This window comes from Eulemur rufifrons, chromosome 15, assembly GCF_041146395.1.
Source record: "Eulemur rufifrons isolate Redbay chromosome 15, OSU_ERuf_1, whole genome shotgun sequence".
Lineage (NCBI taxonomy): Eukaryota > Metazoa > Chordata > Mammalia > Primates > Lemuridae > Eulemur > Eulemur rufifrons.
In genome coordinates, this window is record NC_090997.1 from 6,818,304 (window position 1) to 6,845,704 (window position 27,401).

General features: G+C 53.2%; 1 protein-coding gene across 3 annotated transcripts; it reads right to left on the reverse strand.

Moving 5' to 3' along the window:
• Positions 1 to 2,156: 2,156 nt before the first annotated feature.
• Positions 2,157 to 20,357, reverse strand: MTCH1 (mitochondrial carrier 1). 3 transcript variants are annotated; one of them, XM_069488937.1, is made up of 12 exons: positions 19,658 to 20,357; positions 15,843 to 15,927; positions 12,676 to 12,782; positions 12,238 to 12,315; positions 11,797 to 11,854; positions 11,380 to 11,431; positions 9,773 to 9,832; positions 7,141 to 7,234; positions 4,767 to 4,814; positions 4,585 to 4,652; positions 4,223 to 4,298; positions 2,157 to 2,993 (listed from the first exon to the last, which is right to left on the reverse strand). In XM_069488937.1, the coding sequence occupies exons 1-12, from the start codon at positions 19,922 to 19,924 to the stop codon at positions 2,922 to 2,924; spliced, it is 1,065 nt and encodes a 354-aa protein (XP_069345038.1). In that variant the 5' UTR covers positions 19,925 to 20,357; the 3' UTR covers positions 2,157 to 2,921. The 3 variants fall into 3 exon arrangements, with proteins under 3 accessions (XP_069345038.1, XP_069345036.1, XP_069345037.1); XM_069488935.1 differs by having other exon boundaries at positions 7,090 to 7,234; positions 19,658 to 20,002; XM_069488936.1 differs by lacking the exon at positions 2,157 to 2,993 and having other exon boundaries at positions 4,092 to 4,298; positions 19,658 to 19,963.
• Between the last annotated feature and the right edge of the window lie 7,044 nt (positions 20,358 to 27,401).

Genomic DNA, 27,401 nt, shown 5'->3' on the forward strand with positions numbered 1-27,401 from the left:
CCAGGAGTCCAAGGCTGCATTAAGCTATGATGACACCACTGCACTCTAGCCCGGGCAAGAGTGAGACCCTGTTTCAAACAAACAAACAAAAAAACCCCAAAGCATTTAACTCAATGGTTGGATTGTATAACCACCACAATTTTGGAACATTTTCATCATCCCCCAAAAAACTCCTCCTCATTAGCAGTCACTCCCCATTCCTCTCCAACCTCCCCAGCCACAAGCAACCACTAATCTATTTTCTATCTAAATGGATCTGTCTATTCTCGACATCCCATATAAAATTTTTTTTTTTTTTTTGAGACAGGGTCTCTCTGTTGCCCAGGCTGGTCTTCAACTTCTGGCCTCAAGCGATCCTCCCGCCTCAGCCTCCCAAAGTGCCAGTATTATAGGCTCCATATAGATTCCTGACGAACTGTACACATGGTCTGTTACAAGTGCTTCCTCCACTTGGCATATTTTCGGGGTTCATCCCTGCTGTAGCTGGCTCTGAACTTTATTCCTTTTTATTGCCAAGTAACATTCCACCCTATGGAATATGTTTATTTGTCCATTGATCACTGGACATTTGGGTGGTTTCCACTTTTGAGCTACTATAATGCTACCATAAACATTCACGTACCAGTTTTTGTGTGAACGTAAGTTTTCAATTCTCTTGAGTAGATACCTGGAGTATTCACACGGGGCGGGGGGGGGGGGGGTCCAGAGGCCCGTCAGAGTGAGATTTCCCAGGAGGGGAGGAGGGTGACTGGCTCCCCACGGGGACACTCCTGCTCCCATCTCCCCTCCTGCCCAACCCCACCCAGTCCCCTCAGATGCAGACCCAGCACTCTAGTTTCCAGGACAGGGAACGTGCCCAGCGCCGGGAGGGCAGACAGAGACTCAGCCCTCAAAGACGGGAGGGCCCAGTTAACAGGGAGCATTTAACACATATAATACAAGGATTTAAATAATGAACCGAAAACTTGCTTTTTTGTTAGATGAAAAACCTGCACTTCAACCAAAAATTGGGAGCGTATCAAGAGAATTTCATGCCATTTCTGGTGTGGAAGATACCCTGGGAAATGAAGTTGAGGACCCCAAATTCAGAAGTCCCAGGAAATTACTTGGGGACAGCACTGGCCCTCCCCAAGGCGACTGGGCAGCTTCTCCAGTGTGCGGGAGGACGTGGCAGGCTGCAGAGATGCAAGTGCCTACATCCGGGGCCACAGGAAGTAGTCAATGCACAAACAGGATGAAGGTGGAGCAAAAGGAAGAAAAGTTACCCCAGAACAGCGGCCAGTGCCGTGGGACAGCACTCGGGGCTGGAAAAAGGTGACGGGCCATGAGGCGGACCCCTGTGATGGGCCTGGGCGCCCAAGGCCTTGCTTCCCCAGGGTCCTGGCCCGCCTGCCACGTGCGCTCCTTCCCGCCACCTTAACCGTCTGAGCTGCCGCCCTAGAAGGCACACGTGGGCTGCAAGTTACGAGACCGAAGCAGCCTCAACCAATGCACACTGGCACCCACACAGGCGTGCTTGTGCGTTCCGGGAAACAAGGACACATAAAGTAAAACTGCCCTGGCGTCAGCTGTGACTAGGCCACTGGGAAAAACCAGCTGTACTCAAGCATTTCGGGGGCCTTCCCCCTCTGGGGGGTGACCCAGCCCACACCTGTGGGGGAAGTGTGACCAAAGCCAACAGACCCCCACTCACGTGGCCAGGACCCCTAGAGCAGGCAGAGAAACACTTGGGGGAACCCAGCTACTCCTCAAAACATCTGTAAGTTTTGTCCGTTTACAGACCCCAGTGCTGGGCAGAAATGAGGTCTGCTGTAACCATATGGCTACCACACCACATGACTCTTGTAAAATTTAAAGATATGTCACCCTCAAAGGGAGCTGAGACGACAGTTAGGGGTTTGGGTGGAACACTTTCTGAAAGGCCTGTATCCCTGGTGGCAGGTCTGTGTGCGCTGGTGGCTGCCCTGTGAACTGGCCCCCGGCCTCACTGTCCAGGGTCTCCCCTCAAGACTGACCTACACCAAGCCCGGCCCACTGTCCCCAGGCTGGGCAGCCCTGGGGCCTGTCGCTTACAGCCCCTTCTCACACCCACAGGAAGGGCTGAGAAAGACCCTGCAGATAGTTTCTTAAGCTCACAAAAATAAGAGACTCCCCACAAAACTCCAAATCACCACCGAGACATTTATTTGAGGGAGACAGGGTCGAATCTTACCATGAACTTTTACACGGGGCAGGGCTAGAAACACTGATCTGCCTAACCTCTGGGTGTTCACAGCTGCACAGGTAACTGGTCCTGCACATGACGCGTCGTCATGAAACACGGAAGCATGAGATGAGGGGCACATTCTGAGTAGTCACATGATCTCTCGTTCAGAAGAAGGTGCTGCCTTCGTATCAGAAACATAGTGTTGAGAAAAACGAAGGGGGAAGCTAGCGTTAGCCTCCCCACACAGGCCCAGACATGATGGCGGCCTCGCGAAGGGGGACCGTGTCCTATTTACAAAGCGGGAGAGTGGTGCTCCCAGCTGAGCTGCGGGATGGGAGCGGGGCTGCCTCAAGGGCTGGGGGTGGGATCTGACCCATCAGCCTTTCCCCATCCAACCTGGGCCTTCACGAGCCATTCTCTCGCCCCTGCACAAGGCAGACTCCGCAAATCTGGGAGCAAGGGGATTCTGCCCCAGTTCCCCACCCCACCCTACCTTCCCCAGGGCTGACAGCTGACTCGATCCACCGGGCACAGCCCCACCCCAGCCCAAGCTCACATCTGGACAGATACACGGCAAATATGGAAACTGAAGCCCAGCTGTGCTGGAGCACATCTAGGTGTTGCTGGGTTGGTGTCGCCTTACAGGTGGCCCAAGGAGATCAGGCCTCATCCAGAGGCCAGGTTGAGACGGCGTGTTTTTTTTAGATGGTGCAGGTTACTCCAGGGCAAAGCACGATCCTGATGACACGCGGCGGAAAAGCAGGCTGGAGCCTCGGAAGAGCTGGCCCTGGATTGGAAGGAACAGTAGGGCAGTGAAAGGGGAGGCCACGCTTCCTCAGCGCCCCCAAGAGAAAGGCCAGTGTAAGGCAAAGAAGGGTTCAGGGGCTCAAAGACCCAGGGTCGGGGGTAAAGGCAAGGCCAGAGTCTGCTGTACTGAAGCGGAAGGGAGCAGTTCATTTCAGGCCCCGGGGTGTCCAGCGTCTGTGGGGCTACTCAGTAGGAAACCCCCAAAGAGGAGACTCATTGCTCTCTGGTTTCAGAGCCAAGTGGCCTGGGACTGTCCCAACACCCACGAGGGGGACGTGATGCACAGACTTGCCAGGTTTGCTGGGAAGAACTATGTCTGCCTCTTCCTCCCTGCTTCCCTCCCGCCCATCTCTTCTCAACCTCGAGGCCAGGCAGCACGCGGGCTCTTCCCCAGACCACTGCCTCATTTTACTACGAGGCAAAGCAAGGTTCTGCCCTGGGATCCCTGACCACTGGGCCCAAGAGCTCCAGCCAGCAAGAGGTGGCTTCAGCAGAACATGAGAACCCAAGGCTGGCACTGCTGCCAGGTCCCCACGTGGCCCAGCTCCACTGGCAGGCTCTGCTGGGCCCGGGGACATCCTACAGGAGGGAGAGGTCGGCCTCCCACACCCTGGCTCCCCTAGCAACCCAGAATGCAGCTGAACTGGCCTAAGACCTCGCACTGTGGCCCACGTTACTTGAAGGCTAAGAAATTCTTGGGCTGTACCACCTACCACCACGTGGGCCAGAGCTCCCTTATCCTTGTCCTAAGAGTCTCTAAAACTCAAGAAGAAAAGGAGATCCCGTTGATGTATGATTTTTAAATAAATCCAGATTTAGCCACTTCAAATCCTTTCTGAAATAAGGTGAGAAAAAAATGTAATTAATTAATTATATATATATTTGTATTGAGACAGGATCTTGCTGTGCTGCCTGGGTCAGAGTACAGTGGTATCATCACAGCAACCTCAAATTCCTGGCCTCAAGCGATCCTCCTGCCTTGGCCTCCCAAAGTGGCAGGATTACAGGCATGAGCCATGGCACCGGCCCTGAAATTTTAATTTAAATGCCCTATGCCAGGTGTCTATATTTTCCTTATCTACCCCACTCACAACATTAGATCCCATGAAACCCCGTATCTTTCCACCCAGTGTAGAGTCCACAAAACCATTTCACCTGACAGATGTAGCGAACAACAGGAAAAGCCGCCTCCCGCCAAAGCTTGCTTACCTGCATACTCAGGTACTTCCAGCAGTGAATCCAGGATTTGAACACTGGGGAGTAAGGGGGCAGCCCGGCCTGCAGCCTGCCCAGGAAGGAGAATGATACATGTTGGACCCGACAACGTGGGGAGAAAGGTCAGCCAGGGGAAAGGAGCCCTCAAGGAGCAATGGCTTGAAGCTGCCACCCACCTACATCCCGAAACCACAGATTCACCCCAATGGGGGTCGGTGACTCCCAGAGGAAGTCAGGGTGCCTGGCGGGCCAAGCCCACACACAGACCAGGTGGGAGGGGGCAGAGAGCTGGAAGGGCTCAGTGGGGTCCCTCCAGCAGCCTTAGTAGGGTGCCAAGCAGACGGGTGCACACCTACCCGCAGTTGTTCACAGCCATGAGATCGCCGACCAGCAGGAAGGGGTAGGTCAGCATGCTCACTGCAATCTGGAACCCAGAGAGACCTGAGTGTCAGGGACCCCACCGGGCCCAGGGAGCAGGGACACCCTGCACTGACCCCCGATTACCAGAGCAAGGGGAAGGGCAGCGGGCTCTACTCACCCCCATCACGAACTTGGTGTAGCTCCGGATGGCCAGGGCCTGGCTGAACTGAGGGGACAGAAAGCAAGAGCGGTTTGTCTCAGGCGCCGCAGACGGGGCCCCCAGCTCACCCGCCACACCCCCCACGCTGGGCCCGCTCCTCACACGCACACCGCACACAGGCCCTCCCTTTCAGAGCCACCAGCTCCTTCCACGGCCTCACAGTCGGAGCCGAGAGAAGACCCAGGAGGCAGAAGGGGGTCACTGACTGAAGGGAGTCCCATGAAGGGGGCAGTAAGCGGCCTCAGCCGCTGCTGGCCTGCGCAACCCCTGCCTGTGTCGGCCTGATCACCGTCAGGGCTCGGCCGTAGTCAGGCCGCGGACAGTGCGTCCCGAATGGAAGACGCCCACCCTGACCCCCCCAGGGTCCTGGCCCACGGCTCACGGCGAGGGGAACTCGGGCTTCCTGCCACCCCCACCTCGTTACGTTTTGCCCCCTTCACACCCCAACTCTTGAAATTCTACTTTGCCTAGGAAACAGCCCCTAGTGAGGAAAGGTGACTACTGTCCCTCAGCTTCCTGTGGCGTGGCCATCCCACCGGGTGGACGCCCTGGAGCCCCAGGCTGATGTGCTCAGCTGTCTGCTGAGTAGCCTTGGCTGGCCTGGCAGCCTCGCTCAGCCTTTGAGCCACACACAGAAAAGCACGGGAAAAACGCTTCCAGCGAGGCACTGGCTGCCGGTGCTGCCGACACCAGTACAGCCGCTCACCTAGACTGGAGACACCAGCCGGTGGCGCGCTCCCTGCCGCCCTCCCCGCCCCTGGATAGCCTAGCTGTCCCAGCCTTGCTCTGCACGTGACCACAGCAGCTCACCCAGCCCAGGCCCCTGAGAAGGGACAGAGCTGCAGGTATGTACCACTGTGACTGCAAACGGGATGGGTCCCCATGGAGCCACTGTAATTGCTTACGTGGAAAGGCCAGTTAAGACTCACCTACCCAAGCCAAATGGCTGGTCTCCCTGGGGGCAGAGGCTCTCACCTGGAGCAGAGCATTCCTCACCACGCAGACGTGCCCAGACACACCCCAGCCCCAGAGTCGCCAGCCTGGGGCCCAGACACAGACACACGTGGACTGCAACCCCCACTCCTGGCCCAGGCCCCTCAGTTATCCTCCCGGCTTAGCAGTCAGCGCTGCTAAAGTGTCTACCAGGAATCCGCAGCCCAGGAAACGCTGTTCCCTGACTCTCACCTTGGTTCAGGCAGAACCAGCCAACCTATCAGGTACCCAGACACCTTTCTTCAACAAGCACCTTGTAGAAGGACCAATCCTTCCTGTGCCTGACCCGACCCACTGAGAGGTCTGTGCACACCAGGCTGTGCAGACCGCAGCTAACAAAACAGCAGGGTAGGCGGGCGCCGTGGCTCACGCCTATAATCCTGGCACTCTGGGAGGCTGAGGCGGGAGGATCACTCGAGGTCAGGAGTTCGAGACCAGCCTGAGCAAGAGCGAGACCCCATCTCTACTAACAACTAGAAAGAAATTAGCTGAACAACTAAAAATATATATAGAAAAAACTAGCCGGGCATGGTGGCGCATGCCTGTAGTCCCAGCTACTCAGGAGGCTGAGGCAGGAGGATTGCTTGAGCCCAGGAGTTTGAGGTTGCTGTGAGCTAGGCTGACACCACGGCACTCTAGCCCAGGCAACAGAGTGAGACTCTGTCTAAAAAAAAAGGAAAACAGCAGGGTGAGCCCGGATTGTACACTTCCTGGCCTATGTGAAAACACTCAAGATGCTTCAAGGGGGGAAGCACCCTCATCCTGGCCAGGGAAAGACCCAGTTCCAGCCCTGTTGCCTCCAGCCGAGGGACTCTAGAGAGCCCATTTAGTCTCTGGGTCTCAATTTCTGTATATGGGACATTACACCTGTCCTGTTCCTTACACAACTAGGGCGCCCTCAGGATCAAAGGTCATAATGTTCACAAAAGGGTTTTGAAAACCATAAGACGTGACGCAAAGGCCAAAGGACTGTCATTACTGGTTGGTCTATCTTCTGATTTCCTGAGCCGTAGTTGGGTCACTGCCTCAGAGCAGCCTCTCGGACAAGCTGGGGTCTGTTTCTAAAGCTGTCCAAGGACAAGCATTCCATAAATTCCTCCTAGGTCTGGGTACCAATCTCATCTCTTGAGGCCAGTCTTCCCTCAAACAAAGCTGACTCCAGGGACAACCAGAGGTCCTCGCTTGCCCTCAGGACCTGGTGCTCAGAATCCCAGAATCCTCGAATCTGCCCCAGACCCTGGGCACCAGCAGTACACGGAAAGAAGGACAAGTCCTTGCTCCAACCAACCTGGGAACCTGGATTCTGGTCGTTTCCCAGCCCCCCTGGGGTGTCACTCACGCTGTCATCCACCAGGTAGGCATTGATGAAGTGGGCCAGCAGGTTACAGCCCCACAAGAATACCACATCGCCCAGGAGGTGAGGGATTAAGCCGCTAAAAGACAAGGTGAGCAAATATGAGCAGGGGATGGAGGCGGGACCGTTCCTGGGGGCTCCACACCCAGGGAGCAGGCAGGGATGTTCCAAGCTCAAAATCTCAGCACATCCAGCGGCACAGCCTCAGGCAGGGGGCCCGGGGGGCTGTGCACGCTGAGGAAGTAGTGTTCCTCTTCCCAGGGGGAGGTGCTATATGTTTGCCACAAATTAGTTAATGGTCTCGCAAGCAGTTTTCAAACCACAGAAGCCAGGTGTTAAGACATGAATATTGCCAAATCTGCGATGTTCGGTTACAGGTTATGAAAGAGTGCCTACATGTTGGTAATTTTCTCCTGGCCTCTTTACCTGACCAACTTTCACAAAACACATTGCTCAATGCATCTGTTCTCTTCACCCCTGGAATGTTCCATTGAAGACATTCCATGTAAGTGTTTGCGAGGAGGGCTAATTTTTAACAGCTCTTCTAAGCTGGTAAGGAAGGTTCCCTGAGACACAGTGCTGAGGACAAAAAGCCAGGTCCCATGTGCTACTTGTGTTTTTTCAAATGTGTTTGCTTATTTAGCTACCCGCAGTACCTTGAGAGGCTCTCCAGGAGGAAAATGGCTGTCTCTTGGGAGGAGAAGCAGAATTATTATTTTTGAATTTTTAAAAATCTTATAAAATGTTTGAAAAGTTCAAAAGGATGTATACAACACATCTATGAGGAATATTAATAAAATGAACCTCTGTGAATGCAGTTTCCAATCCTGTTGCCTCCACCTGTGCTCAGACTGACCACTCACCACACCCTTTGGTGCTTTCTGAGCACTGTAACATGTATGTGTATCTCCTGGGCCAGGATCACACAGGGAAAGAGAACCCAAAGCGTAAGCATCTGCTGTGTGGGAATCCTATTCACACACCAGAACAGAGCTACACAGTGTGAAAAATGCCAAAAGTGGTGACACGTAGTGTTTCAAGATCTGATGTCCCAGGTACATGGTCAAATATTTATTCATATGTATTTACACGTGTATACATGTGTATATGCATATGTATGTATGTAAATCAGAGTTTCTCAATCTTGGCCATGTCGACATTTGGGGCTGAATAATTCTCTGTTGTGTTCTTGTCTAGGATGTTTAGCAACATTCCTGGCCTCTACTCACTAGATGCCAGTTGTGACAACCACAAGATGTCTCCAGACATCGCCAATCTTCCCTGGGGAACAAGATCAACTCCTGTCGAGAACCATATATACACACACACATACCCCTTCACACAGTAGTCTCCTGGTTTAACAAGGGCTCATAAATAAAAACATCTGGCAAACCAGAAAACCACAATATAAAGACTTGTTAATATGGGACTCAGTATCTAGTATATTATGTACAAAACAGCATGTATGCCACTGTCTAGACCTTAAAAAGGCAAAACAAAAACCACACACAATTGACCAGGTGCAGTGGCTCACACCTGTAATCCTAGCACTTAGAGAAACTGAGGCAGGAGGATTACTTGAGGCCAGGAGTTCAAGACCAGCCTGGGCAACATAGCAAGTCCTTGTTTCTACAAAAAAAAAAAAAAAAAAAAATTTAAAAACTTAGCCGGGTGTGGTGGTACACACCTATAGTCCCAGCTATTTGGGAGGTTGAGGCAGGAGGATTGCTTGAGCCCAGGAGTTGGAGGTTGCAGTGAGCTACGATGACACCACTGCACTGCAACCTGGGTGACAGGGTGAGACCCTTTAAAAAAAAAAAAAAAAAAAAAAAAAAAAAAGACCACCAAAAAACCCACACTTATCAAGCCTGGCTTCTGGGTTCTTTCCCTCTGAGGTTTATTCTTTCTAAACCAGTCTCTTCAGCATGAGCTCTCTGTACAGGTGAAGGAAGCTGGATGTGGGCCAACAAAGAGTGCAGGGTCTGTGGCCCTCAGGAGACTGTGTGCCCGGCCAAAGGAGCAGCCCCTGGGCCCCAGCCAGTGGCTGCTCTACAGAAACACCAGCCCGCAGGGCCAGATTTTCTGACTTTTCAAGGGAAGCCAGAAATATGGATTTTTGTGTGAAATATCTTAAATGTTAAATGTTAACAGCTAATTTGTCAGAAATGCTATGTCAAACAGAATCCGTTGGCTGGAATCAGCCTGTGAGCTGCCAGAACTCAACCTGCAGTTCAAGACAGATTTTCGGTCATTTTCTAGCAGTGACGCCAAGGGCTATGCAGTGCCCCAGCTCATGAAGACCAGCCCCATGCGCTGCCCCAGCGCCAGGGCGGAGGGATGGGGCCTGGTGGGGGCTGGTCAGTCCAGCTCCAGTGTGCTGCACGAACCGTTCCATTTCTATGGGAGCCATGATCTGAAAAGGGCTGGGCAGCTCTGGTCGCGATGATCTGTAGCTCAGTCAGGCTGCGGGGCTCTGTGGAGCTGACTGCAGCTACTCAGGTGGGGCAGAGCCCTGTGGCGGGTCTGAGGTCAGCAGCTGTGGCCTGAGAGGTTGAGGACACACTGATTAGTGCAGCCATGCCCCGTGGCCTGTTATGGGGTGTCTAAACTCACGTACACGAAGAATCCCAGCAGCCCCTCCTCTTTGAAAATCTTCCCAATGGAACTCAGCACGCCACTGTGAAGAAGGCAAGACAGGGACACAAGGTCACCCAGTCACCAAGCACAGCCGACCAGCCCTGGCCAGGATGGGGAGGACTGTTACCCAGAAGAAGCCAAGCAGGAAAATACAGAGAGCTCCTGTCTGGGGTAAGGAGGAGTTTACACAGTTCATGGACTGGGGAAACGCAGCCACCCACAGGGGCAGAAGACCTAGCAGTGTTCTGCTGCTCTTCTGTGGGATCTGGAATTTAGGAACAAACCTCCTAGCTTGGGCCGCCACTGCAGGGACAGTGTGCCCTACGCTTACCTGGCCTGTGCTTATCTCTGGTTAAACAACCTTCTGGCAGAAAAGCCGGTGTGGCCACCCAAGACCGAGAGCAGGAGGGGGTGGTGAGTAGAGAGAGTCACCTTCCCAGAGGGCAGAGAAGGAACACGGGGCCCTGCAGCACGGGGCCCTGGAACCAGCCTGGGAAAAGGTACCTGGCCCCAGGGAACCTGGGGTCTAGTGCCCTGGCCACTGCACCTGTTCGATATCAGAGGACAGGCTGTGGTGTCTAAGGTATGAAATGCCAAGGAGGCGCAATCTCAACCTCTGTGACCAGTGGCTAGAAACCTCAGCTGGCCCGAATGGAGGCTATGCACAAAAGACGGTGGGATGCCAAAGCCCTGGCTAGCCCTGGTCCTGGGGTGCCCCAGGCCTGTAAGCCCCACGACCATTCTGAGAACAGTGGCTGGGCCCACTGGGGTTCTCAGCCAGACTATTCTCTCCTGGTCCCATCTACCAACCTCACACTTCAGACTGGGGAATGCGCCAATTTCCCATTAGTGAACCAAAATGTGGCACTAGCACCGTGGCAGCCAAACTTCCTGGGCGGAGGCCCCACAGCACAGCTGCAGAAAACTGACCCCAGGAAATGAGACTCTTAGAGAGGAAGGGTGACCTGGGTGTGTTCTCCTGCCACGTGCCTCTAGGACCCACCTCCCATCCTACGCTGGGCCCCAGACGGGCAGGGAAGACGTAAGTGCCCTGGGAAGGGGCTGTGTCAAACATATGTTCCCAGCTTCTGCTCAGGGCCACGCACAGAAGATGCAGGTGAGTGCCTGGTATACAATTAGAGGGATAAACTGTAAGCCCACAGGGCGGACAGCTTCTTCCCAGAGGATGAAGGGATGAAAAGAGCTATGAGCCAGGCTCTATGACAGCTGGAGAAATCATTAGGGCATAACCCTGGGGGTTCGGGCGGGGATCCTCAGCTGAGTTCTAAGTGGCAGAATCAGCCCTGGTGCCAGAACTCATAATCCAAGCAGACTCCAATCCCACTCACGCTCTGCAACGCATCTAGGCCCAGCTAGGGCAGCCCCGGACGACAGATGGAGAAGGGGAAATGCCCCTGGACACACACTACGAAAGCCACTACCACATTCCCCAGAAGCCAGGAGCAGGCTGGGCTCTCACAGAGAACTAGGGCAGAGAAGGTACCACCACTGGGCCCAGGCTGGCCTGCCTGGCAGACCCTGAACGGTGAGAGGGCCACTCCTGCCAGTCCAGAAAGAATTACTCACCTGTACTTGGCCTCCCGTCCCACAAATTGGACCATGCAGCGCATTGAGATAACTGGAGAAAAAAGAAAACACACACAGCTGACGTAGTGGCCAAAGCCCATGACACCTCAACTACAGGGTGCCCAGTGCAGTGTGGCCACTGAACAACGTGGCCTGCCACAGCACAGGAGAGGAGGAAGGTCTCTGGGATTCCCTGCCACGCCTATGACCACCGCGTTCCATCTTTTCTAAGTCCCAGCTCCCTTTGGAAAAGACCCCTGGCCGATCTCTCCTCAGCGGGGAGGTGGAACGCCCCCCACCCCACTGCCACCTCCCAGTCGTTCTGCCCCTGCCTATCAACAATCCACAAGGGGTGGCCCCACACCCCACCCACGCTGGACTTGGGGCTTAAATGCAGTCTCCCATGGGGCGACTGACCATGCAGGGGATGCGCCAGCATGCGGGACACGCACTGCATCATCATCTCGTAGGACGTCTGGAAGAGAGCAGAAGGCGGAGACTCTGTCGGGCCTGTCCCTGGAATTGGCACTTGTGGGGAGCGACAAGTTCTCATGAGGGAAACGGAGATCCCACAGCCCTCACATGGGGTCGGTCCAGCAAGGATGGCTCCACTTGTTGCCCAGCCCTAATCCCCTCCACCCAGAAGTGCTGCCAGCTCCCAGGGTATAGGCCCAGTGGCTGCTGAGAAGGTTTTCTGGGACTCCCGCAGTGTCCAGGCTGGGGCTCCTTCCAAGTGCCACCCCAGCCATGCACGCACGAGGACCCAACTCTGTTACTGTTCAGTGACCCGCCCAACTCAGGGATGAGAACTAATCGGACCCTTCCCACCCCTCCCCCACTCCAGCCCTACAGGCCCACCTCCTTCACTACTTTCTTCAGAGAAGTCTTCATATCATCCTTGTTGGAAACCTGCTCAATCTCATCTGGAGGGAAAACCTGAAACAAAAAGCAAAGGAGGGCCCAAAGCAAAGTACAGCTACGCCTCTTACTACAACTCTTAAGGGACACTGAAGGCAGGAACCAGCTCCTAATATTTTCCCTGCAGTATCCACTAGCTGGGCCTGCTTCAGGTAAGCCCCAGGCCCAGAATTTGGAGGAAAAGAAAGGCACTGTCTGGTGTCACAGCTGCGAGAAAGAGGGAGGACGGTGGGGCGGGAGCCCTCCGATGGCGCCGGAGTGGAGTTCCACCAGCCCAGGAAAGGGGAGGCAGGACCAGGGCACATGTGCGGCCTCTGGGGGTGGCCGGGAGCGTGGGGGAATATCAGGCAACTGCTCCTGGCTTTGTCCCGGGCTTACCTTCTTCATACTGCCCCGGGTCACCGTGGAGAGAGCGTTGGACATCAGCCGGGGGCTCAGGCCTCGGAACAGCCCTATCTTACCATCCACTTGCACAATGTACTTGGCTACAAGAAAACAGAAGTGGCCGAGTCACGTCTGGCCCAGTGGCACCCACTCCTGGGTCACACACACACCCAGACCAGATGCAGCTTGTCCTTTAAGTAACTGCCAACTACAGGCCTGGGAGGGAACACCATCCAGGACCTGGCAGCAGTCAGGCCCAATCCCCAAATGTCTTCGAGCCCCTGTTTCTTTTTGTAAAACCTTCAAAACATATTTTTGACACACAGGTTCATAGATTTTCTATTTTTTAGCTTTAAAAACTCTACTCGGCAAACTCAGCTATGATTTCTCAATTCAACAACTTAAGTGCTGCAACCCAGAAAATAATTCTGTTGCTTATAAATAATGCTTTTCTTGGGGAAAAGAAAAAAAGGAAAGAGAGAGAGAGAGAGAGAGAGTGAGAGCGCCCACTGGCAATGAAGTCTGCAACCTGAGGGAGGATTCAAAGGGAAAGGAAGGGCTCCCAGAAGACATGCTCAAGAACGTCCCCTGAACACGCCCATAGCCAGGGCAGTCCCCACCCAGGACACCAGCTGGCACCTGCTGGCATTTATTAGTCAAAGGAAAAACAAGTCTGTGGAGAAGTAACTAAAAAAGAAGCACCAATGAACAATTCTATAAAAAAAACCTTAAAACGCCCAGGGGAGCTAGACCCTACCAATATGAGTCAGTGGTTTTCATTCAGGCCTAACTTTCTAAGGATGATATTTCACGGTTTTACATCAACTTTTTAAACATGTTCAAAAAGGCAGGGTATTTTTATCAACCTGTGTACCTGGAAGCTAGCAGAATATTCTCTCAGACATGCTCCCCTCTCAGGCCGTGCCTTTCGCTCTCCAGCACCTCACAGAGGCAGGAACACGCAAGCGTGCCTTTGGCTCCTCTGCAACATGTCTGCCCGCCCAGCAGTGCACTTCACAGCCAGCACCGGCGACGCGCCAAGCACCTGTTATTTGTCTACGTGGTTTCCTGAGACGGGGGTGGGCTGGGACGAGAGGAGGTGTAGGAGGGGAGGGGACGCAGGGTGACATGGCAAGGTGTCCTACTTCACAGAGTGAACAGGCAGAAGAAGGTTTGTTTCTGGAGGAGAGATCCTGGTCAGGACCAGGGAGCTTGTCAGGATAAAGTCTCAGCCTGTGACCTTGAGTAAAACACTTATCTTCTTTCTATCTGATTTGCCCACCAGTAGGCCCCTTACTTCTCCCCGCTATAGGGATGAACTGAACAAGCGAGAGCAGAGAAAGGTATGCTGAAATGCCTACAGACGCCTCCGCGGGCGGAAGGGCCCCAGGGCTGCCCAGGGGCTCCGAGTGCCCGGAGAGCCTCTGGGGAGTCCTTTCCTGGATACCAGAGAATGGCACGACAGCGGGGGTGCTTTCCTCCATGACATGGGGAGCTACTGTCCAGACGGTACCAGACAGCCAGACTCGAGAGCAGGGGCGGTATCCGGAAATGCCCGACAGACATCTGCTCACATTTGGCCTGAAAAATAGGGCTGGGGGCACCTCAGAACCCTGCTCATCTTCACAAGAGGCAGTAAGATGGGGGTCAAGGCCTCTCTATCCTGAGTCCCTTTGGGAACGGCTGTGTGACATGAACAGAGATGACCTGGGTTCTAACCCCACATCTCTGACACAGCACGCAGAGCCAGACGCAGAGAAACCACAGTGACGGGGGCTGGGAGCCCTCCACCCTGGCTGCCACAAAGCCAGAGTCATCTCTGGATACTGGCTCCACCGTACAACAGTGGGGGTGCCTTCCCACTTCTGCGATTTCCCCCTCCCATACACTGACAGCTTTAAAACGACACATTCTGCCTGGCCCTAGACTCTGCACTCAACAACACAGGGACAAAACTGGAAGAGACATATGACATCTACTTCTGCCAACAGTGTGTGAAGTGGAAAAAGGTAACGTAGAGGCCAAGCTCTAAGTTATTCAGCAGAAAGGTTTTCAGAGAACCTTCTAGACTAACCAAGCAGGTAAGAGCAGAGGTGCAGGAAACACGAGGAGACTAGGCTGGAATGGAACGCTGGCTACGATCATGGAGAAAAAGGCCGCATTTAAAGAAAGCCTCCAGCCGGGCGTGCTGGGGTGCACCTGTAGTCCCAGCTACTCAGGGGGCTGAGGCGGGAGGATCGCTTGAGCCCAGAAGTTGGAGGCTGCAGTGAGCTACGATGATGCCACTGCACTCCAGCCTGGGCAACAGAGCAAGACCCTGGCTCTAAAAAACAAAAACAAATAAATAAATAAAAATAAAGAAGGCCTCCATCACGGTCCATCTGCTGAGGGTGGGGATGAGAAGAGGAACAGCAGTGGTGGACATGAAGACATGAAAGGACCGTTGCCAGCTGGCACCTGTGGGCCAGGGATGAGCAGCAGAGGCAGCAAGGCGGGCTTGCTGGTGGACAGACGGGGGCTTGTGTGAGGGGCCTGGGCGTGAAGCAGCCGAGCAGACAAGGAGCCAGCGGGGCCCGTGTGGGAAGGCGGCTGGCCAGGGGCACACAGAGGCAGAGCTGCCAACCCCCGCGCACCGTGCCATGGCCAGTAGATGGAGGCACCAGAGCCAGTGGCACCACTGCCTGGGGAATGCAGGGGACACGGGACAAGGGGTGGGATGAAATAAAGAACACAGGAGGGCCCCACAGGCCTCCTGAAGGAGCGGTGGGAAAGCAGAAGAGCTGGTAACAGTGCCAGATTGCTCAGCAGGCAAAAGGAAACCACCCCACCCCCACTGCCAGGCAAAACCTGGGGCAGCAGGGATGACAGGGACCAGTGTCCTGGACTGGCCCCTCTCTCAGGCACCTGTCTGTCCCCTCCTGCTGCCTGGGTTGGTGGCTGGCAGCTGCAGGCAGAGGAACTGGACCAAAGCTGCATTGCTCACCTGTTCCCGCCCTACACCCTGACGCCTCCAGCCACAGGGTTGAATCCCCTCCTCTCTGCCAGCCCCCGCTCTGGGTGCCATGCTGCATGGCAGGTTCCCCGGGGCCAGCTGGGCCTGCTCCTCACTGGGGGCCTCTTTTTTGTCAGTGTGGGCCTTCCTGCCTGGGAAGCACACTTACCGTAGGTGAAGAAGCTCGGCAGATAGAGGACCTTCCTCCCCAGCACATTGGTCCCAAGGGTGGGGGGCATCGGCTCATGACCCACCTTCAGATGAACAAAGACAAAGGAAGATAAAATTCTACTGGTGATTCAGTCCCACTGCTCCTCCTCCTTCCCAGGCCTCTAACTCGTCTCCCACGAATTCTCAGTCTGTTCCTGTTAATGTTTTCCCCATGAAAACACACCAGAGATCTCACCAGCGTCCATCACATCAGCGGTGCGTAATCTCCCAATGAACGGAAATGTCTAGTCACAGATACTACCCCAGCCACCATCCAAGTCACACCCATTCCCCAACATTCTTACCTTCCAATCTCAGATATGTCCAGTGTAGACACCACCATTTCTATGTACTTCAAACTCTCAGTTAATTCTCACCTCCAGGTTAAAAACTGTATTCTAATCTCAATTCCAAATGTGGCAATACCAAAACACATCGCACCCAAATCTCAGTCCCAAACTTCAGACAGCTCAGCCCTACGTCAACCATTCCGAAGTCCATCCCAAACCCAAATTCCTTACCAAGTCCCTCCCCATCTATCCCTCCCAGGCCCAGGCTCAGCACACCATTAGCTCCAATCACAGTCGTTCCTCAAGCAAATCCTCACCTGTGTTCTAATCTCAACCATCCCGTATCCCTGTGACAAGATGACCCCCCTGATTTCTGCAAGACCATTATAGTTCTTGCTGTCCAGATGCTCGTTATAACTAAGGTATTTGTTAAACCCATGAGTGGGAGAAGACCAAGCCATCCCTATCGATGTGAGGAGGTGGGGTCTCTGCTGAGGGGTGAGGCCAGCTGTTGCGCTGCCAATTAACTTGGAGACAGACTGCTGCCGGGCAGGAGGCAGAGAGTCCTAGGAGACCAGCACCTAGGTGGGGAGGGAGAAGGCCCCACCCTCCCTTGGCAGGGGGCCAGGACCCCAGCCCTATGTCCTCTCAGCAGGCCAGCAGTGTTCAGGGACCAGAAGAGCAGCTCCTTTGGACGTGGAAAAGGAGAGGGCCTGCAGCCGTAGGAAGGAGTAGAAATGGCAGGTTAGCACGCTCTACTTATAAACTGGATTAGTACGCTTCTAGTGTTTTGTGGATATGATTCTGAGAGGCATAACAGATTATTAATTGTAAATTTAAAAACTCCTCTATGATGGGGGGATTTTTTTAAAAAAAGTTCTGGCCAAGGGGAGCCAAGGGAGGAAAGGGGTGAGTCGGCTGACCCAGGCAGTCAGCCCTCTGCTTCTAGACCTTTTCCCTTCTGGGTTAAAAACTTGAAGGCTCTGAGTGAAGTTTTCTTTTGATTTTTTCTCTTAAATACAGGTGATATTCCCTTTCTACCTTCCACTCCAAGTCTCAGCTACTGCTCTTTGGCTGCCATACTCAGTCAGTCACTATAATTTGGGAATCCTACTGATTCCCCCTCAAATCTCTGCCCTGTCACCCCACATCCCCATGGTTCCCAAATCTGTTGAATCTATTTTCTTAACCTCTACTCAGGTTATCAAAGGCACACTGGCCATAACTCAGCCCAATTCCTCTCACTTCTAAGTTTTAATTATTTGTCCCCGAGTCGTGCTCATCCAATTTCATCCTCCAGTCTGTTAACCCAGACCTAACCACAGCTAACACCATGGCCTTCTATCAGGTATTGGCAGGGCCAGTCCATCATCTTCAAGTCTCCAACTCCCAAACCTGACACCCACACTGCCCAATCTAAGGCACTGCATTCCTACTCACTTAATACAGACAACCACCAAATCTGTCACTCTGCTCCTGCCACACCCCCTCACAGTAATCTGCCTTTTCCCAAGATGTTTCTGATTCTCAAACCATACCCATTTAAGATCTCATCCTAAATTATGTTACATTCAGCACCAGCTGGGTTCAAATCCGATAGGCCACCTCTGTCACCCCAAATGGGCTCATCCATCCTCACCCAACCATATACCCTTTGATCTTCCTCATTCTCCAATTTCCTTTCCAAACCACCCTTATTTCAATTTTCTTTTCAAACCTGTAAACCAAATCCACCATCTTCCAAATGATGAAGCCACTTCCCCATTTCCCTCACACTGAGCCCACCCCTTCCTTGCTCCAGGATCCTCCATTCCACAAACCCTTCCACCTGCCACCCCAAAATCCCAGCCCTCACCCAGTCTCACTCCATCAGCTTCCAGGATCCTCCACGCCTCAGGTACCACCAGTTCCAAAGCATCAATTTCTGTCCCAAACCTTCAAGCTCTATTGCCATAAACACAACCCTAATCTTGTAAGAAAAGCAGCCTTCACTCTCAAATCACAACCAAAGGCCAGTCTCGGTCTCCACCTTCTCCCATCAGCCACTGTCCAGTCTCAGTAGCAATCAGGGTCTAGTCAAGAACCCTGACGTCTCTGACTGAATCTCCTCATTCCTTGTCATATTCCTGGTCAAACCTAAAAACCCATTAGCCCCATTCCTCAGAGCCCAGATTTCAACTGTATTTCTTATTCTTTTAGTTCATTTATAAGGACGGCAAAATCTGACACTCACTTGCCTCAGCTCAAATCTACAAATTGTGGATAAGTCTCCATCTCAGTCTTTACCTCCACTCCCCACTCTTCTAAATTGGAAACCTCTAGCCTACACTTAAGGTATCAGTTCAGGCCTTAAGGCCCCCATCCAAACCGTGCCCATCTCAGTCACACCCACCTAGTTCTGCCAAATGCACACGTCCACGCACACACCCCTTCCAGCCCAATCTCTCTCTCTCAAGCAGCACACTTCATCTGTACAGCATTGCTGGCTACCACCCAATGCGCCAAGTGCCTATGCGTCCCTCCATTCCACAGACATCCCCACCTCCGTCTCAATTTCTGCTAGCCCCTACCTATCCTGCCGCCTTATGTCTCCACGGCCCCTTCTGCCTAATTCCAATACTCCCATGCCCCCTTCTCATCCCTCTCCTCACACAAGCACTGTGATTCCTGTCTCCCTACCTCCTGACCCCAACTAAGACTTCCATTTCTCCGCCAAATGCGTCATCCTTTTCCCCCTAAAACCCTCCCCCTCACTCCCCTCTCCAGACACATTGCTGCCGCTCCCCTCCCCCAATGAGTGGCCCTATCTGTTCCCCTCCCCGCAAATGCGTCACCGCGTCCCCTCCTCCCACCAAATCTGTCGTCGCCATCAAATCCAGAGCCCCCATCGCCGGTAAACCGATAGCCCTTCTCTGCTAAATGTTTTGCTTTAGCACTCTCTCACCAAATTCCGTCACCATTAAATCCAATACCTCCATCCTTTCCGCCCCCAAGTCTGATGACCTTCCTTCTTTCTTAAATTTTTGTCTCCGGCGCCTATCTTTTGTCCCCCCAAAGACGTTTTAAATCCATCTACGCTAGATTCAGAGCACCTGTTCCCCTCTACCCCAAATATGTATTCCTCACCTTCTAAACACTTTACCTAAAAACTTCTCGCCCCTCCCCCAATTCTGTTGCTTCTTCCCTCACCCCAAATTGGCTGCCCGGCCCTATCCCAAGTCCATCGCCCCCATTCCTTTTTCTCCCAAACCCACCTCCCCAGCCCATCATCCCCTCAAACTCCCCAAACCGCGAGTTCCTTCCACCCTCTCCCAAATCTGTTGCTCCAACCCCTTCGTTCCCCTCCGGCCCCCGAAACCCGCTGTCCCCGCTCCTCTCCCCAAATCCGTCGCCATTGACTCCTTCGCCCCAATCCTCCTCCAGATCCTAGTCTGTCACCTTCATAGCAGCCTCCCATCTCCTTACGGCGCCCCTAGTCCCCCACCTGGATGAGCAGCTTCACGTAGAGCAGCGGGTGGCTGAGCGCCGTCACACCCGCGCCCAGAGCCACGAAAAGAGCCTCAGTGGTCGGGGCGTTGTCCCCGGAGCCCAAGCCCCCGTTCGCGCTGTCCATCCTGCGGGCCGAGGGCTGCGCCGCAGGCCGATGGTGACGCGGGTGTGCGCGGTGCGCGGGCGGCGGATCGCGAGCTCGGGCCTCGACTCCCGCTGCCGCTCCGCCGCGAGCTCCGGCTCCAGCTCCGGCTCCCGCCATCCCCGCGGCCCCGCCGCGAGCCCAAGGAGCCACTTCCGGGTCCGAGGCCCCCCATGGCGCCGGGCGGCGAGGTCACTCCCCATCACGTGACGGGGAAGCCACGCCCCGAGGGCGTCAGGGGGCGGGGCCGGAGCGCGCCACTTGAGAGCGCGGGGGAGCTGGGGAGCGAGGTGTCGCGGGCGGTGAGCGCCGGGTGTGGCTGGCTCGTGGGGCCCGGGTCTGACAGGACGCTGGGCTGCCGACCCGGGGCCGGTGGTCGCGGGTGGCCCGGGCCAGGGGCTCACGAACTGTGGAGGCCGCCGCAGTCCCAGGCGCTCCCCCGGGAGTTCCAGAGGGCGGCGGGGGTGGGGTTCGGCGGCGCCGGCCACCTAATGTCCCCAATATGGTCTGTGCGCTTCCAAGCCCCCTCCCTGGCTTCGGGAGGTTTCTCCGCAGTTCTGGGCCCGCCCCTTTGCGGCCCAGAGCCCAGTCACCGAGGCCTGGGGGCAGCTCTGCGCGAGCCGGCCCTGCAGCAGTGTCAGTGCCGGGAATGCCCTCCCCGCCGGACCCCAGCCGGACGTCCCCTCAGCGACGGTGCGCCCCTGCGCCGCTGAGCCTTTGCGCTCGTCTCTGAGAGCCCATGCTTGTAAAATTTGTTTTGCGGTAAGGAAATTGAGTATCTCCCTCGCTAGATCGTGAAGTTTTTAATAAGTCCTTCTATAGGAGCACACGCAGGCACTGCGCTAGGCGCCTACGTTTAATCCTCGGTTAATGAAAGTGAGTAATAACAACTGGCCCTTAAATTGCAGTTACTATTCCCTTTACAACGCGTTAGCCTAAGTATAATCCTCACAACAACCCTCTGAGCTACAGCAAGGGCCCTGTTCGTGTTTGTAAAGTGCCCTACCCCTGCCTCACCTACAGCAGTGCCCTGCTCGTGTGGGAGTCCTCAATAAAAGTTTTTGTTTCAACGGATCCTAGGGTCTGCAGGGACACAGCAGTGGGGAAACCTGGTCCCTTTGCCTATACTTACCCTGTTGCCGGTCAATGTGAACAATGTTTTTAGACATCTGTCTTCTGATCACTTTTACTATTAGTTCAGGTTTCCCCCAATGTCCTTGCTGAATCCCCTCCTGCCTTACCCCCTAAATAACTACCTCCTAGATTCGCCACTACTGTCAACAAACACCCTGTACACTTTCCACATTCAAAACATACCAGTCTCCCTTCCTCCCTCCCTCACTTTAGCCTAGTCCCTAATCCTGGCTTGTCCAGGTGGAATCACTTGCAAAATCTTCTAGCCCTTTCAGCTTGCTCTGTTTTCTCCATGAAACACAAATTTAATCAAACCTCCCACCCTCCCCCAGGATCGTTTTAAATGACTTCCTTTTGATTTAGTTCCTGATTTAGTTTTCTCAGTCAAGTTCACAGTGCCACTCTAACTCTTCACCCAGAAGAGGTCAAGGGTTTCTATTTTGGGGGCGGGGCTGGGGAGGGGGATGGTTTACTTCACCTTCTGAAACTTCCTCACATAAATCTTTTCCTTTTCTAGGCTTTTCCTACCCATTTTTCTCCAGCTGTCTGTTTTGCCTTCTGAACTTGACTGTTCACCTTTAAGCCTGGGACTCTGTCTTACATGATCACCTGACGTTTTGTGTATGCTATATTTGGCCCTTTCAAATTGTGGTTCCATGTAAGGCAGCTACATTGTATTGGTTTGTATTATTTTGTATCTTCCCCAGTGTAAGGCTGGTGGTGGGCACCCCTCCCCTCCCTAATGGAAAAAGAAGAAGCCCCTCCTACTCCTCCATACCTGCCCAAAAGCTGAAACAAAGAAATTCCTCACTCTTCCTGCGGAAACCTTCCCTCCAAAGAAACTTCCATCCCCCACCCCTAAAAAACGTATAGAAGCCCACCCAGACTTCTGGGCGGGGTGGCTTCTTTGGTTCCACTCGTGGGCATGAGGCTCGCTTGAGTCCCTCTCTTGGGACCTGTTACCCCCACCCAGGAACACCCCAATAAAGCCTCTTTACTTATCCGTTTCAACTCTGCTCGTCTTTCTTTCTCTGGCGCCAGCCGCTCCAAAAAACCTTACACCCAGCACCAAATAGAGGGACATACATGCTGTAATGTTCAGTAAATTGTTTCTAAGTGATTGAACAATTTTCCTAAGCAAAGAAATGAAAGGAAAAATAGATCAGTTAAACGAGTTAGACCCCTGGGGTACCATGCAGAAGCAAATGTAAATCTGCAGTTGCTCTGTGTTTGCTCATTTCTCTAGAAACAGCCTACCTGCTGAAGGAAACATGGGAATTGGAGTCAAAGGTGGCTAACTCTGAATCCTGGCCCTGAAAACCTCTGAGCCTCTATTCCTGCAAATACACAATGAGACCTAAGGTTAAAGGCTGTGACAAAGTGGCAGAGCCACCACTCAATACGTGCTGCCTAAAAGGTGAAAAGTTGCCAAAACATCCAGGGGAGAGATTCATCTTTGAGAATTTCCTCCATGGATTGCTTTGAATATTTTCCCTACCTCCCATCACTCCCTTCTTTGTGGATAGTTCTTCATTTGTACAACCCAACTCGTTTTTGCACAAGGCAGGTTGTTTAACTTGTAGGCATGGAACCACTTCTGTCCAAACAGTAATAGGGGCTTCTTAGTAGCTGGTGACAGCCCCAGCAGTTTCTGCCCCAGGGGACATTCTGAGTTAAGGGAGCAGAGAACTGTGCTGAGATAGTGCCACTCAATTCAGAAAACACCGTTTATCCATCCGTGTTGTACCAAAAGGAAGTACATTATAACTGTGATCATCTCAGCAATCTGGCATATCATGCAGGTCACGAGAAGTGTAGTGGCATGAGAATTGCTAAGCCTTCTGGGGGAAACATGGAAGACAACTTTGGAACTGAGAGGCCCCAGGCTTTGGGATGAAACTTATGAGAGAAAATAGGGGAAGTGGGGGCCTTTAAACTCTGGGGAGACTTGGTATGTCACAGTGAGTCCAGTACTACCTCCTAACCAGAAAGAATCAAATGCCTAGTTTGTGCTCTGCTCCATCATTCTCTTGGTGGAGAAAGGCAAATCCACCTAAATCCATTGTGACCCACTGTCTGTCCTAAGAGGTGGGAAGAAGTTTTCTTCTCCAGCATCAATCAGTAAACATCAAATTTTAATGGGCCCTTGCCTAGAGCTGGGGTGAGTTTCAGGATTAAGATTATATCAGGACTGTTCATTCCAAGGGAGACTACTCAGGGATAAAAATGAATGAACTATTGGTATGGGCAAGGACATGGATGAGTCTCGAAAACATTATTCTGAGTGAAATAATCCAGACACAAAAGAACACCTGCTGTGTGATTCCATTTATATGAAGGTCTAAAACAGGCAAAATTAATCATCAGGATAGAAATCAGAGCAGTGGTTGCCTATGGTGGAGGATTGTCTGGAGAGGGGTGTGAGGAACATTCTGGAGGGATGGAAACGCTCTTCATCTTGATTGGGGTGGTGGTTACATGATGTATGTCATAGTAAAAGCTCATCAGACAGTACTCTTAAAATCTGGGCATCTTATTGTATGAACATTATTCTTTAATTAAGGGAAATATTTCAACCCTTAGTCCTCTTAGTGGGCATCTAGGGGTGTTACAGAGAAGGAGCTTTCAAAATGTCCACTGCACACATTCGTGTGAATTCTTATGTAACTAGAAAAATGAAACTACTCTCTTCTCCGCTGCATCCCTGCCACTCCTTGGCAGTCTGAATCCTTATAGCAGTGGTGTGCTGCTAAGCATTTAACAACGGGCTCTCTAGGGGGAAAAAGTTCTGATTTATAACACTTGTAGATTCACGTGGTGTAAATACTCTTGCTGTGGCTGATTTCAGGCTGCTAATGTGATGTCACAGAACATGGAGCTGGGAAGAGATGGGCGCCATTGACTTTCACAGGCCAGTGGGAGCCAACTCCAGCCCATCACTGTGACAAGCCTTTATTTCAAAGGTTCAGGGGTTCTTGGCAGAGCTGAGGAAGCAGCCCTTAAACAGCGTATGGCTCTGGAGCGAATAGCCTTTTCCTATTAGTTTGAATGTTAAGGATGACGGGAAGGAACTGACACTGCTCTAAAGTGATAATATGGACTACTGACCCCACTACGAGTGGCGTCGGCCTTGTAAGATACGGCAATTTGGGAACTGTATAACTGAGCTTAGCAGCCTATTGGCATCATCGGGATTTTTAAGTGAAAATATAGGTTATTTCATTTAAAATTCATTATTCCTAATTTCTCTTGGGAAGAACAGAGAACAAAATCTGGCACCACAGGGCCTGCATCCTCTCTTGGCAACAACGGGTCAAAGCTGCTCTAACGAGAAGGGTGTGGAATCCCCACCCTTAATATCTATGTTGTAGCAAGACACCTGCTGCAACCAGTTATGTTACCTGTGTGGTTCTGATCAGCATTTGAGTTTGTGTAAGTCTTGGTTTAAGCTGTGCCAACTCTGAGAACTAGTGTGTGTGTGTGTGTGTGTGTGTATGTGTCAACAGTTAACTTCTGGGTGAGCTGAAGAATATCCCCCCACGTGCATAATTCCCCCAGTGGGAGGAACCAGATTTGGCATCTTGGGATACTCACGCTCACTCTGGGTGCTCAGCGGAACTTGGGACACCAAGGGCCATCACCACCCAGGGCACTGCCTGGACCCCCGATTCCTAAAATCCCAGCTGAACATTAGAATCACCAAGGGGGGGTTTTAAAAAAGCTCAGCCCTCAGCCTGGAGGATTGACTAAGAATCTCTGAGGATGGGGTCTTGAATTAAAATGTTTTAGCAAAGCTCTCTAGATGATTCCAACGTGCAGGAGGGTTGGGAACCACTGTTCCTGATGGAAAACCATGGAACGCTCAGAGGTAAGGGTGGAGTGGCCAGGAGGCTAGCTTACATCCTGGTGGAGGGTGTGGGTGTCTCCCGGGTGGGGGAGTTATAGAAGCACAGAGAAAGACTAAGGAGACTAAAAATACTAAAGAGACTAAGCTTTTTTTTTTTTTTTTTTTTTTTTTTTTTTTTTGTTGAGACAGAGTCTCACTTTGTTGCCCAGGCTAGAGTGAGTGCCGTGGCGTCAGCTTAGCTCACAGCAACCTCAGACTCCTCGGCTTAAGCGATCCTACTGCCTCAGCCTCCCGAGTAGCTGGGACTACAGGCATGCGCCACTATGCCCGGCTAATTTTTTCTATATAGATTTTTAGTTGTCCATATAATGTCTTTCCATTTTTTTTTAGTAGAGACGGGGTCTCGCTCAGGCTGGTCTCGAACTCCTGACCTTGAGCAATCCACCCGCCTCGGCCTCCCAGAGTGCTAGGATTACAGGCGTGAGCCACCGCGCCCGGCCTACAGGTGCATTTTTCTTGGGCTAAGGGAAGAGTCACATCCAGTTTTAAGTTCTTTTCCCTCCCTAGGTTGTAATTCCTGCTTCTAATAAGGGGGTAGGGCAGGAAGGGGAGTGTGGCTTGCCATGCCCCAGCCCCTGCTGGGTACCAGGTGGGAGCCGCGTCTTGTCCAGGACACTTGGGCCTGGGGTTCCAGCAGGGGCCGGAGGAAGAATGAGCCTTGGCCCACAGTGGGTGTTGTGGAGCTTCTGCCCCGTGAGAGCTCTGGAGGGACAGAAAGCAAAATGTCCCCTTGATTCCTTCAGCCAGTATTTACTGAGTACTGACCATGTGCCAAGAACTTGTGTAGATGCTGGGGACAGAGCGGTGGGCAAAACAGACAGAAATGCCTGCCCTTGCAGAGCTGATGTTCTAGTGGAGAGACAGACAATCGATATAATAAATAAACGGGCATCTCAGAAAGTGATAAATGAGAAAGATAAAGCGGGAGAGGGGACCGGGCATGTGTGGGGATAAGGAAAGTCCTTGTGAGAGGTGACATTTAAGCAAAGATTTTCAAGAGGCCAGAGGGTGAGCCAACAGATACCTGGAGGAAGAGCGTTCTAACCCAGAGCAGTAACAAGTGCAAAGCCCCTAGGTGGGAGTTTAGCAGTGGGGGGCAAAGAGGAAGTAAGTGAGGGGAGAGAGGCTGAAATGAGGTCAGGGAGCTGGGCCTTGCGGGCTGTTGGACTACAAGGACTACTGTGGACTCGGCTATGATGCCCAGTGAGACATAAATTAAACATATCCCTGATGTAGGCTAGAGGAAGGGACCCTCGAAAAGAGGCGGCAAGTGAGGCAAGAGTAGTGGACATCCAGCCAGGTTTCTTCCTGATTTGCCCTGCGGGGGGCTGGGAGTGTGGTCCGGAGGGAGCCGGCTCACTCACGCTGGAGCACTGAGAGGCCCGAGAGGGTGGACGACTGAGCAGCCCTGGTCAGCCCTGGGGGGCCGGGTCCTGAGTGGGGGTGGGGGAGCTTGGCAGGACCCATCAGGGGGAAGACCAGGGCAGGCAGGAGGAAAAAAGGGAAACTTCCACAGCCCCTTCCTACGTGCTGGAATGTCCTGCTCCCGACTCAGGAAAGATTTGTCGAGGGCCTACTGTGTGTCAGGCACTGTGCTAACTTCTGGGGACACAGAGACAAATAAGCCAAGGTCCTGCCCTTTTAGGATTTGTAAGGACTATGGCCTCAGGTGGGATTTGAGTGTCATTTGTCATTGTTTCCCAAGTTCCTAGTACAGGGGCTATTTTTTGAGAGGAAAGAAGGAAGGAAGAAATCTGGTGGGCAGAGAGGAAAAATCCTGCAGCTGTTTGGTAGGAGACATGGGCTTTTAGAGGGCTGATGTGTGGCTGGTTACATAATAGGTCTCCTGGAAGCATGCAGAAGAGGAGCTTAGTGACAAAGAAGGTACATTAATGCTGGCAGCACAGGCAGAGAATAACTCGTGCTGTTGTGTGGGAAGACAGCCGAGAGGTAGCTCAGGTCGGGGAGTGGGTGGCGGGAGAAAGGTCACCAGTGGGCAGGGCAGCTGGCGGCACAGGAACAATTTGTCCCCTTTCTCCACTTGGAGACCTGTCTATGCTCTCCAAGCCACTCATGTGTCCTCGTGAGCTGCCGTGGAGAACCCAGCAGTCAGGTCTCAGGAAAGGCCCATAGCTGTTTGGGGACAAAAGGAGCCTGACCTGGGGGCGAGGGCCCCACATGCTGGCGGTGTGCTCGCACTCCGGGCACCTTCTCAGGCACGGCCTGGCACCACGCCTGGGCTCTGGCCTTGCCTTGCCGGCTCCCTTCTGGCGCCTCCCTGACCAGCCCCCGGCCCTGGCTCTGCCGGGCCCTCTGTCCTCCCCTAGAAACACAATCCCTCCCTCTGCGGGCTGCAGCCCCCCAGGGGTGTGTCTCATGCCCGCCGCGATCTCTGTCTGTTTTCCCAGGGCGCCTCCCCAGGCCCCACCTGATCCCTGCCTCTGGTGACCTTGAGTCCTTCCTGAATAGTGGGGCTCGTGCCAGGGCCTGGCACCAGCCTTGCCCAATCCCTGAGAATGCCAGCGCTGAAACTAGATAGTTCACATGCCGAAGAAG